Source organism: Myotis lucifugus, unplaced genomic scaffold, assembly GCF_000147115.1.
Source record: "Myotis lucifugus unplaced genomic scaffold, Myoluc2.0 scaffold_896, whole genome shotgun sequence".
NCBI classification, from domain to species: domain Eukaryota; kingdom Metazoa; phylum Chordata; class Mammalia; order Chiroptera; family Vespertilionidae; genus Myotis; species Myotis lucifugus.
Genome location: NW_005871944.1, coordinates 169,703 through 182,252, shown reverse-complemented (window position 1 = coordinate 182,252; position 12,550 = coordinate 169,703). Strand labels below are relative to the sequence as shown.

Genomic DNA, 12,550 nt, shown 5'->3' with positions numbered 1-12,550 from the left:
CAGGTGGGCTCCATCAGTGAGCACACACACACACACACACGCACACACTTGTCCCCAGGTGGGCTCCACCAGTGAGCACACACACGCACATGCACACACACGCACACACTTGTCCCCAGGTGGGCTCCATCAGTGAGCGCACACATGCACATGCACACATGCACACACACACACACCTGTCCCCAGGTGGGCTCCATCAGTGAGCACACACACACACACACACACACACACACCTGTCCCCAGGTGGGCTCCATCAGTGAGCACACACACACACATGCACACACGCACACACACCTGTCCCCAGGTGGGCTCCATCAGTGAGCACACACACACACACACACACACACGTCCCCAGGTGAGCGCACACACACACATGCACACACGCACACACACCTGTCCCCAGGTGGGCTCCATCAGTGAGCACACACACACACACACGCACACACACACACACACACCTGTCCCCAGGCGGTTTCATCGGCATGCACACGCTCCCACATGTCCCTCAGGGCAGACCGGGCCCTGCTGAGCACTAGACAGGCCTGCCCGTATGAGCTCGGTGATCATTGGTAGGTGTTCAGCGCTCCGTGCCTTAGTCTATAAAACACAGTCACTGGCAGACCTGTCTCACCGGGCTGTTCGGGGGCTAAATCACTGTGGGAAGGAGAACAGGACCGGGCACAGGACTAGCTCTCAGGGTTCCCTCACTTCCATTCACTCACTCGTCCACTCACCTGCCGGCCAGGTCAGGTGCTGTGACAAACCCACAGACGGGGCCGCTCACACAGCACACGTCTCGCACTCTGGAGGCCCAGATCCAGGTGCCAGGGCTCGGCCTGGCTCCCAGCAGCTGCCTCTGCACTGTGTCCTCCCGGCCGAGGGAGCAACCAGTGCCCTGGGGTCTCCTCTCAGGCTCCAACCCCGGCCCGGGCTCTGCCCCCAGGGTGACCTTTCCTCCACATGCAGCCTTGCTGAGCGAGCACCTCTGTGTAACGGGCTCGCGGGGTGTGGAGCCCTCGCCGACCCTGGGACTCTCGGCTCTGTCCCATTTGGCCTGCAACCCCGCTTCCGGCGGCCGCGTCCCCACCCGCCCCGTGCCTGTCTTCCACCCCGAGACCTGGCTGCACGCACAGCCGCTGCGCCTGTTCTTTCCGTTAGTTTACAGTCAATGTTATTCTGCAGGGCACTGTTGTTTTTTGAGAGAAAAAAGAAAGTGAAATACCTTTTTAAATCCCAGTTTTCTCAAAGGTGAGATTGAGGGTGGGCGGCTTGGGTTGGGACAGCTCTGTGTGTGGTCTACTTCCTGCATCCTTATTCCCCATCTGCTCCCAGGTGCACACCCAGCCCCCGGTCCATACAAAGCCCTTCAGCCCTACCCTCCTGGTCCTCCTCGCTCTCAATGCCAGTTCCCTTCTTGTCCCCGCACCCACATGTACCATCTGTTTCTGTACCAAAAGCACAAGGGCTGGCCAACCAGTCTGCTCCTGAAGTTTGCAGGCTGAGATGACGCAGGCTCGAGGGCAGAGGCTGCAGCAGTGTGTGCGTCGGGGTCCCTCGGGTGCTGCTGCCTCTACTGCACTCCCCCTCACTCCTGGCTCAGGCCCCGTGGGAGTGACAGGTCAGGCCCAGGGCCTCTTGGCTCAGAGCTGGGGCCACAGTCGCCGACTCTCCCATCGCACCCCTGGGGCACTGGTTGGTCATGTTGCCACCAGCCAGTCGTGGGCCAGAGGGAGAGGAGCAGCAGACAGATGGCGGTCTGGGCTCTTGGGCTCGTGGAGTGGGAAGCAAGGCCTGAGAGGCCCCGCAGCCTCGCCGCGGGCCGCACAGCCGCCTGGCCTGTGTCCTGCAGGAGAAAATGCACAAGCTCCTGGAAGTGTACGAGCAGCTGGGTGGGGAGGAGGCTGTGGTCAACCCGGCCAACGAGCTGATCAAGGAGGGCCACATCCAGAAGCTGTCGGCCAAGACGGGCGCCGCCCAGGACCGCCACCTCTTCCTGGTGAGCCCTGCCCCCCTCCCCGTCCCGCCCCCCCACCCCGCTCGCCAACCCTGCCCCTGCCCAGCCTCCTCTGAGGGCCCCTGGCAGCAGCCTGCCCCTCACCCTGCTGTCCCTGTGGAAGTTCAACAGCATGGTCCTCTACTGCGTGCCCAAACCGCGGCTCCTGGGCCAGAAGTTCAGTGTCCGGGAAAAGATGGACATTTCCGACCTCCAGGTGGGTGAGCCCCCGCCTCCCCCCTCCCTGGGAGGCACAGAGCAGGCTTGGGGACACGGCTCTGGTCCCCGCTGTGCAGCCAGCACTGGCCCACTTCTGCAGCCTCTGCTCTGTCCGTGACCCAGGCACAGCAGGGCTGCTGCCGAGCTGCCTGGGCCTGGCGTCCTGGGCCCGTGGGCAGGATCCCGTCCCTCTGCTTGGCCCACCTGCCAGGGTAGGTCCTGTGGGGCTCGCGCTCACAGCTGAAGGAGGGCCCAGGACCTGGGCTGGCCCCTGGCCCCTGTGCGGTCAGTGCTCAGGGCCCCCTGACAGCACCACAGGCGAAGTCGAGGTGAGTGCCTGACCCGTCCATGCTCCCGTCTCCTGCCCCACCTCCGGGCCCCGTGAGGCTCCAGGGCCTGCGCCTGAGCCGGGGCGGCAGCGCAAGGCTGTGGATCGATAGGAGCTCAAACATAATGGCCAAATCCAAGTATTTGATCCATTCTAGAAAGGGAAGTTTTGCCCTAGTGATACAAAAAAATTCTTCTTACTTTGAAATTCTCTGAATCCAGGTTTAAGAAATACCATTCAAAGTAATGACTAACTAATGACCATAGTTAGAAGAAACTAGTTTTCTAGTGTTTCCCTGTAAAAAAAGAAAAGAAAGAAAAAGAAAATCAGTGTGTGCGATCCACTGGGTGTGTGAGAGCAGCGGTCCTCCGCCTGGGGCTGCATCGGGAGGCCCCTGTGCGGCCCCCTGAGCAGCCCGGCCCTGCCCCGAGCGCGGGCCCTGGTCTGCGGGTCACGCTGAGGGCCGCCCGGAGCCAGGCACTCCTGCAGGCATGGGCACCCTCCCGCTCTCCTCCTGCTGCGGGTTCCTTGGTGGGGACGGGCTCAGCCGGTCCAGGGCGCGGGCCAGGCGGGCTGGTGGGGGGAGGTCCTGGCTCGCCCTCCGCAGACCTGCCGGTGGCAACCGTAGCTCTCGTGGGACCCAGGGAGCCTCCTCAGAAGGCCTCCGTGGGGAGAGCAGGGTGAGTGCAGGCCGCTCGGTGACTGCTCCGTTCTGTCCTCGCCGTGTCCTCTAGGTGCAGGACACCAGCAAGCCGCCAGCAGCCCCCACGTTCATCCTCACGGGGAGGAGCCGGGCCCTGGAGCTGCGCGCCCGGTAGGCTCAGCTGCGCAGCCTTCGCTGCTGTGTGAACTCAGTCTTTGGCCGGGAATTTCAGCCGGCGGCTTCTCTTTCTAAACCAGACCACCTTGCTGTGTGTTTTTATTTATTCATTTATTTGTGGTTTAGGCCATACCTGAATGAGGGGAGTCCATGCAGGATAAGCCCCCTCCCCACCCCCCAGGGGGCACCCTTCCCACCTCTCACACGCCCGCAGGGTCTGTGTGCTCACACACAGATGGCTGGTTACTGTACAGCCTGTTCTGCATCTTGCCTTTTTCACTTAATTTATCAGAAACCATCTCAGTCAGAGCACCTTTCCTAAAGCACGTAATGCTTCCCAATGGTCACTGACTGGCTCTCTGGCGGGGCCCAGGCTCCACGGGGTCTGGCCACAGCACCTGCCAGGTGGGCTCCTGACACAGAACTGTGGGCCATAGGGCAGCACGTCTGCTTTCGGGGCCGGTAGCTGTTGTCACGCCACCGTGGAGGGCCGTGCCAGGCTGTGCTCTGACTGGTGACAAAGTGTGGGAGACCCTTCCTCCCACCCAGGGCCTTGGTGATAATCCACTGTGTCCAGGAGGCATTGCCTCACCTCCACTGCAGAGGCCTCTGCACTCCACACCTCCCACCCCAGCACTCCTGACCCCATGTGACCCATGTGACTATCCCTGACCCCACCTGTTCACACCTGACCCCACCTGACCCATGTGACTCTACCTGACCCTATCTGGCCCCAATTGACCCCACCTGTTCACACCTGACCCCACCTGGCTGCACCTGACCCCCTCTGGCCAGTGTCCTGGAGCCCTGCAGGCCGTCTTCTGGGTCTGAAACTGCCCTTGGAGACAGTGCGCGCTCGGGCATGGCGGCAGGGTGGGGAGGAATCAGGAGGCGGTTACTCAGGATCCAAAGCTGAAGTCATAAAACCTGTTTCTGTTTCTCCTAGGACGGAAGAGGAGAAGAAAGAATGGATTCAGGTGAAGTTCCTAAAGTCACCTCATTCTTGAGCAGTATGGCCTTTCCTGTTGGAACAAAGGCTTGAGTAGCCCCAGGCCGTGCCCTACCGGTCTGCCTCGAAGTGGTGGACTGACCAAGTTCATAAGCACCTTTAGACACCACGAGCCTTTCAATGTGCTTGCTTGGCCCCCCCGGTAAATAGAGAAACATAAAGAGCTGGCCAGCGTGGCTCCGTGGTTGAGCATCGACCTATGAACCAGGAGGTCATGGTTCCATTCCCGGTCAGGGTACATCCCAGGTTGCTGGCTCCATCCCCGGTGTGGGGCGTGCAGGAGGCAGCTGACCAATGATTCTCTCTCATCATGGATGTTTTCTCTCCCTCTCCCTCTCCCTTCCTCTCTGAAATCAATTAAAAACATACCTATGCAGGGCCTGGAGGTGGGTATCAGGGAGGTGCCCTCCCCTGGGGGTGGACGTCTGCTGTCCGCTGGCTCTGGGGAGGGGCCACACTGCCCTCTCCATGGCCTGGCAGGCAGAGCAGGACGAGGGGTGGGACTCACAGGATGGAGCCTGTGCTTCCAGGGGCGACGGGCGGGAAGGTGGCAGCACCCGGGGCAGCACAGGGAGCCCGGAGTGGCCAGGCCAGGCCAAACACTAATTGTTAGAGACTGTGGCTTCCAAAATGCGTAGAAGCGGTATCTGGGTGGGAGAGAAGGAAAGTCAGAGATCAAGTGGAAATGGACTGCAGGAAAGGGAGACAGGCCTCACACCCACAGAGAACATCCGTGGCTGGGAGCACCACGCGAGGGAGCCCGCTGCACTGTGGCACCGGACGGAGCGGGTGGGAGGCCCGGCTGCTGTCAGTCACGTCCCAGGGCCTCACTTCCTCCTGTCAGGGGGCGCTTCCCGTGTGCAGGGTCAGGGGACATGGGCGCACGGGACGCTGTGAGCACCGCTGAGGCCTGTGCCCTGCCTGCTCCAGGTCATCGAAGCCACCATCTCGAAGCACAAACAGAACAGCCAGACCTTCAAGGCCTTCAGCGCCGCCTTCAGCCAAGATGAGGACCCCTCCCAGACTCCAGAGCCCGCTGTGAGTGCCCGAGCCGGGAGCTGTGTGGGAGGCGCCTGGGTGGGCATGTGGCTGCGGGAGCCAGTGCCCAGCACACTGCCCAGCCTGCGCGCAGGGCTGGCGTCAGGAAGGGAGGCTGCCCCCACCCGGAGTTATCCTCATGCCCAGGGCCAGGGCTGGTGGACAGCTGACGTCTGCCCACTCTCTACCGAGTACCTCTGGGGACCACTGTGCCTCCAGGCCAGGTGGCCCCGGTGGGGCCGCAGCAGGAGGCGGTGCTGTGGGCCGCTCACTGTCCCCACACAGGCCGCCTGGGCCTGGCGGTGGGGTCAGGGCTGTAGCCATCCCTTGTCCCTTGGGGGCCACCTGGGGCTTCGGCACAGCCTCTGTCTGGGCTCCAGAGTGAGGCTGCCCACCGGGTGTCCTGAAGCTGCTGGGTGCCCCGCCAGCCTGGCCAGCAGCCCCGAGACCCAGACGCCAGGTGGCACCCTTTTCTGCGGCCAAACTTCGGCCTGCAGGCCACCTCGCTATCTACTTAATATTTGCATTAAATCTGCTCGATTTTTTCTGCTTTCTGGATTATTTTGAAAGAAAACAGGCAGGTGCAGAGCTCTCTACAAGGACACCTGAGGGAGGAGCCGGGACCAGGGCTGCTCACTGCGGGGCTGATGGTCAGGTGCAGGTCTGGGCTGATCCCAATGCTGCCCTGGACTTTGGCATGTGGCCGAGCCTCCACTCTGCCAACTGTCTCTGTCCCTTTCAGACGACGAGTGCCAGCTTCGAGGAGCCTGCGGTGGCCGCCGACGGCAGAGGGGGTGCTGCAGGGGTGAGTGACCCCAGCAGAGGCAGGAGGTGGACACTTGGGTCTAACTAGGGTGGCCTGAAGGGTGAGTTCAGACCACAGTGACCTGTGTGTGAGCAGGTCCCCACAGTGATGATCCTGGCCTGTTGGGGGAGGGTTGGGGGGCCACTGGGACCTGGATGTGCATGTCCTCGGTGGGTGGAGGTCCCAGCTGAGCTCTGGAGACCTGAGCTCTTCTCCTCGTGTGATACGTGCTGAATCAATGTGAAACGAGGCAGTTCCACCCTAAAGGGCTCCACCGTCCAGAGAGGAAAGGTCATCCCGTGGACGGGGATTTCGGGCAGACAGGGGCCCTGGCAGGAGGGCCTGAGGGGTGCTATCAGGGAAGGCTTCTTGGAGGTGGCATCTGACCAGTCTGTTGGGCCCAGGAGGATGGGTCCAGGGAGGCATATGCCCAAGACCCCTATCCTGAGCCTGCTCACCTTCCTCAGCCCGGGCAGTGCAGGCAGGAGGCACTGCCAGGCTCCTTCCTGGAACAGCTACAGCGGTTCTCAACCTGTGGGTCGAAACCCCTTTGGCGGTCGAATGACCCTTTCACAGGGGTCGCCTAAGACCATCCTGCATATCAGATATTTCCATTACGATTCATAACAGTAGCAACATTACAGTTATGAAGTAGCCACGAAAATAATTTTATGGTTGGGTCACAACATGAGGATGTATTTAAAGGGCCAGGTGGCTGCACAGGGGCTGAGCCCTGGATGTGGTGCAGTGCAGCCCGTGGGCTGCGTGTCAGGGGGACCTAAGGCACGGAGGGAGGAGCAAGAGGTGGGCGGGGTGTGTGGGGCCCCCTCAGAGAATGTTCTAGGTGGAAGGGACCCCTCCGATTGGCCGCCCCCCTCCTTTGATGGGTGAGAAGGTGGGTCTGCCTGAGCCAGGCTTTGACCAGTAGAGCTGTGGGCCATGGCCATGCTGGGCCCCTGGTGCACAGGCTCCCCCTCCTCCTGTCCGGGGCTCAGCCCTCCAGGGGCTCCAGGTCGAAGTCCAGGTCTCCTTGTTCCGGGCCCTTTACCCACCCAGGTTGGGGCTGGGCCCCAGTACGAACAAACAAGCAGCAGCCGACGGCCTGTGGGGCCAGCTATGCGTGGCCCGGCCACGGTGTGCAGCTCTGCGTCTCGGGGCAAGACTCAGTGACGTTGTAGGAGGCACTCAAAAGTGGGCCTTAATTCTGACACCCCCAAAAAATGATCTTTGCTACAAGATGCCAGGTATAAGCTTTTTCTTAGCATATTTGGAGAGGAAGAGTAAGCTCATTTGTGGGGTGCTGGTCTGATCCTGGGGTTCTCAGACACAGTCCCTGCAAGCTCCTCTCTCCTACGAGAAGTTAAGCCCCACCAGGAAGCCCCGCAGCGGGGCCTGAGCCCAGAGCCTTCTCGCTCTGTGCTCTGTGCAGGAGCATAGAAACATCCCCTCCCAGGCCAGACCCTCTGTGGGCACAGGGCCTCTTCCCGGTGCTGCTGCTGCGTGAGCCCCTCCCCTAGCATCCCCAACGCCTGGCTGCCTCCACCCTCTTCCTTTCCCTGGGGCTCACCCAGCAGTCCTGAGAGACGTCTCCAGGGAAGGAGCCCTGATAGGGGAGGGCTCAGTGTGGCTGGCGGACAAGGCCAGAGGTGGCTCGGGGAGGACACCCACAGGCCTTCGCCACCCTATTGTCTGTGTCTGTAGGTAATGCATATATGCATATAAGATCTTTGTTTAATCTCTTCCTGACCCCCCCAACCCTCTTCCCTTTGAGATTCATCAGTCTGTTCTATTTCCATGCCTCTAATTCTATTTTATTTACCAGTTTATTCTGTTCATTAGATTTCAATATTGCCTTTTTATTGTTCATATTTTTTATCTTTTTCTTTTTCTTCTCCTTCTTCCTCTTCTTAAAGAATACCCATGAGCATTTCATGTAATACTGGTTTGGTGGTGATGAACTCCTTTAGCTTTTTCTTGTCTGTGAAGCTCTTTATCTGACCTTCAATTCTACATGATAGCTTTGCTGGGTAGAACAATCTTGGTTATAGGTCCTTGCTATTCATCACTTTGAATACTTCTTGCCACTCCCTTCTGGCCTACATAGTTTCTGCTGAGAAAGCTGACAGTTGTATGGGCGCTTCCTTGTAGGTAGCTAACTGCTTTTCTCTTGCTGCTTTTAAGATTCTCTCTTTGTCTTTAGCCCTTGGCATTTTAATTGTAATGTTTCTTGGTGTTGGCCTCTTTTGGGTTCCTCTTGTTTGGGACTCTGTGCTTTCACCAGGTAGGGAACATTTTCTGTCATTATTTCTTTAAATAGGTTTTCAATATCTTGATCTCTCTCTTCTCCTTCTGGCACTCCCATGCGAATGTTGGTCCCAGAAGCTCCTTACACTTTCTTCATATTTTTGGGTTCTTTTTTCTTTTTGCTCTTCTGATTGGATGTTTTTTGCTTCTTCATATTTCAAATTGTTGATTTCATTCTCAGAATCCTCTACTCTACTGTTGAATCCCTGTAAATTATTCTTTATTTGTCAGTGTATGCTTAATTTCTGACTGGTTCTTTTCCTTTTTTTTTTTTTTTTGCATTCTCACTAAGATCCTTGAAAGTCTCACTAAGTCCCTTGAAGCTCTCATTAAGATCCTTGAAACCTTATAACTGTGGTTTTTGCACTCTATATCTAGTAGTTTGCTTTCTTCCATTTCTTTCATTTGTGACATGTTTCTTTGTCTCCGCATTTTGGCTGCTTCCCTGTGTTTGTTTCTATGTATTGGATAGAGCTGCTATGTCTCCTTGAGTTGGTAGAGTGGCCTTGTGTAGTAGGTGTCCTATAGGGACCAGTGGCTCAGCCTCCACAATCACCTGAGGTGGGCACTAAGTGCACCCCTTTGTGGGCTGTGTGCACAGTCTTGTTGTAGTTGAGCCTTGATTGTTGTTGGTGTCACTGTGAGGAATTGACCTCCAGGCAATTGGCTGTGAGGACCAGCTGTGACTACAGTGGGGGAGCTACTTGGCAGGGAACACCCCTATGGAGCAGGACTTGCTTCAGTGGGGCTTTGGTGCTCACTGAGTCTGGCCCTTGAGTGTGTCACTTGTGGATGTGTAGAGTTGTAATCTGGTGTGGTCTGAAACTGACCACTGGGTGCACTGGCTCTTGAGTCTCCAGGGAAGTGCAGTCAGCCACTGCCTGGGGCCACCTGGCAGGAGCTACAGAGGGATCTGCAGATGGCTGCTATTTACTATTTATATTGGGCTTGGAGGTGCCCAGGTGAGGCCTGGCTATGAAGCAAAGCAGGCTGGTGCTAATGCCAGGTCTTGGACCTTTTATTGATACGTTTGGGGCATGCTGTCACCAGCTGCAGCTTGTTTGAGAGATTTTAGCAAAGTCTGAAGTGTGAGCAAGGACAGACCATTAATATGCAAAAGCCACTACAAACAGCTTGGAAGGGGCTGCAAATTGGATGGGTCAGGGTCTCAGGGAATTCCCAGGGCGGAGTAAACAGTGTGCTCCAGGCTGATGGAGACTCATATATGACTGCAAGTCAGTTCTGTGACACAGGAGGTCCCAGCACAAGAACAATGACCCCTGCGAGCACCCTTGTCTGGGAGAAAGCCACCCCCAAGTCCCTGCCCTAATGTCACCTCTTATGTATCTGGGTCCCCCAGATCTTTGCCCTGGTGCTGGAGCTCAGAGGAAGAGATACCTTGTAAGTGTGCTATCCCTTTAAGAGAAACACCTGGGTCTCTGAGCCTCAATCCCTATTGGTTTTTACAGTCTGAAGTTATGGGGGCTTCTCTTCTCAGCTCTGGGACCCTGGGCTGGGATCTGGGACCCCTTGCTCCTCATGGGGGGAGAGGAGGAGCTCTGCATACATGCTCTCCCTCCCGATTAAAAAAGTGGCACACGTGGGTGCCAGACCAGCTCGTTCCAAGCATCCACTCCTCCTATCAGCCTCCATGTGCTTTCTTCTTTCTCTAGTTGTAAGACTTCCATTCAGCCAGCTTTCAGGCAGTTCTGGATGATGGTCTTCTGTATTTTAGTTGTAATTTTAATGTGGTTGTGGGAGGTGGTGAGTACCGGCGTTTACCTACACTGCCATCTTGGTTGTTCTGAGAAGCATTGGTTTTGCTTACAGTGGTTGTGATGCCCATTCTCCCGTTAGCAGGGCCTCTGTGGGATAAAGTGACAGGGGCCCAGGGCTGTCTGACTCCCAATGCCGTGGGGCAGGGGGTCATGACATGGAGAGAAGCTGAGCCTAGGAGGAGCCAGCCTGCCCCGGGCACCTTGTGCCATTCCGTGCAAGCATCACATGGTGGTGCCCATGGGGGCTCGGGGGATGGTGAGTGGGGGCCACACAGCTGGAAAGTACAGTCAAAATTTGAACCCAGGTCTCAGTATTAGTCAGCTCAAGCTCTGTAACAAAATACCACAGACCCGTGACCTACACAGGCATTCATTCTCCTGGCTCTGGAGGCTGGAAGTCGCTTGTCAGCCCCAGGGATTGCACTGCCACGCGTGTGCCATGAGGAGTGTGTGCCAAGCTCCAGGGCCCAGTGAAGATAGAGTAGGCGCGTGAGTGCCGTGTAGCCGATGCTCAGGACAGACACCCAGTCCTTGACTGGGACCTCTGTGCAGACAGCCACCGTCTCTCTCAGCATGGCCTCCGGTGACTGAGTCCCTGGCCCCCATGCAGGGCCAGCATCCCAGCATGGAGTCCGGATCACTGAGAGCCTCACTGTGTGACAGGGGGGAGGCGGGGCAGCCATGGCCACGGGCTCCTGCTTCCTTCCCTTGTCTACATCAGTGTTTTCCCCTGTGGGTGCTGCCCATGCGTCATACAGCCACCCCTACGTGTGCTGGGGGCTGACTGCGCCGTGTGTCTCCCACAGCTCGAGCCCAAGAGGGGGTCCTCCAAGATCAGGCGGGACAAGGAGAAGCAGAGCTGCAAGGGCTGTGGCGAGACGTTCAACTCCATCACCAAGAGGAGGCACCACTGCAAGCTGTGCGGGGCGGTGAGCTGGGCAGTGGGGCCGGGCAGCCATTCTCACGCCTCCTCCCAGCCCTCCTCCAGCCCTTCTCTGTGATGCAGACCGGGCCCCCAGCCTTGGTCTCCGCCCTCCCCAGGCTCCTGGCCCCCAGGGCCTGCAGAGGACCCCCCTCGCCCGCCTGTTCTGTCTCCTGGCCGTGGCCCTTCCCGCCTCTTCCAGGACAGGCCTCTGTCCTCGGGAGGGAGGGTCACGGTGCCTCTGTCTGGCAGGCCATTTGTGGGAAGTGCTCCGAGTTCAAGGCAGAGAGCGGCAGGCAGAGCCGAGTGTGTGGAGAGTGTTTCCTGACACAGCCAGTGGCCCCCGCGAGCACCAGCCCCAGGGCGCCTGCCGAGCCCCAGCAGAGCGTGGAGGTGGGTCCCTGAGCCTGTGGCACGAGCTGCCACCTGGCAGCCTGGGCAGCCTGGGCTCCTGGGCAGCCAGCTTCCCGGGACCAGGACTGACGGGCTCGGAGGCCTGCAGGTGGCTGAGCAGCGGCACTGGAAGGTCGAGCATCCTGCCTGTGCGCCAGGCTCCCCAGGGTCCTCCCAGCTGAGTGCTGGGAGCCACGTGCACCCACGGTCAGGCCGCTGTTAGCAGCCCAGGCTGGGACAGACCCTCCAGGCCAAGGTGCCTGTCTCAGGCCTAGGAGGGGAGTCCAAGGCCCAGGTGTGGGCGGTGGGTCCCCTGCGGCCTCGCCACGGCTTGCAGACGCCGTCTCCTCCGCCCTCATCTCCGTGTGAGAACACCAGTCACGTTGGCGAGGGCCCACCCTAGTGATCTCACGGGACACAATTACCTCCCTAAAGGCCCCTTTCCAAATATAGTCGCACAGACGGTTAGGGTGCAGCACATGGATTTGGGGGCACACAATTCAGCTGAAGCAGATGGGAACCAGTGGCATCTTCATTCACGATCACTGTGATTGGAGACCTGGAGGGAAGATCTGCTGTGCCCCCCAAAGCCGTTGAGGGCCCCACCCTCCTCCCCTCCGCCCTCCTGAGGGTGCCACGCCCCTGCGGCTCCCCTTCAAGGACAGGCCTGCGTTTATGGAGTGCAGGGAAGATGGAAAAGAGCAATGGGGCTTTTTCAAAAGTGCGTTTTCCCGTTCTCTGCACATATGGTCTATGGCTCTGAAGCCAGATTCCTGCTGGAGCCTCCTGGGAAGCTATTTATGATATTGGGGTCCCTCCCTAGATATTGCAGGCGCGGTCGAGTGGGCCCCGCTGTGGCAGGGCCCCTGAGTGTCTATTACAGACGTCGATTGGTACGTATATCAGAACCAAGTGTAGAAGATGTGGGCGCGGCCCTGCGC

At 58.5% G+C, this 12,550-nt stretch overlaps 1 protein-coding gene across 1 annotated transcript in view; it reads left to right on the top strand.

The window, feature by feature from the left end:
- FGD3 (FYVE, RhoGEF and PH domain containing 3) overlaps positions 1-11,768 on the top strand; it is a gene marked incomplete at its 5' end in the record, with an annotated part of 25,714 nt that extends 13,946 nt beyond the window's left edge. The window contains 8 exon segments of the mRNA XM_023747516.1: positions 1,850-1,996; positions 2,118-2,210; positions 3,275-3,354; positions 4,307-4,337; positions 5,300-5,407; positions 6,150-6,212; positions 11,101-11,223; positions 11,469-11,768. Coding sequence (XP_023603284.1) covers positions 1,850-1,996; positions 2,118-2,210; positions 3,275-3,354; positions 4,307-4,337; positions 5,300-5,407; positions 6,150-6,212; positions 11,101-11,223; positions 11,469-11,621 — 798 coding nt within the window.
- Positions 11,769-12,550: the final 782 nt, after the last annotated feature.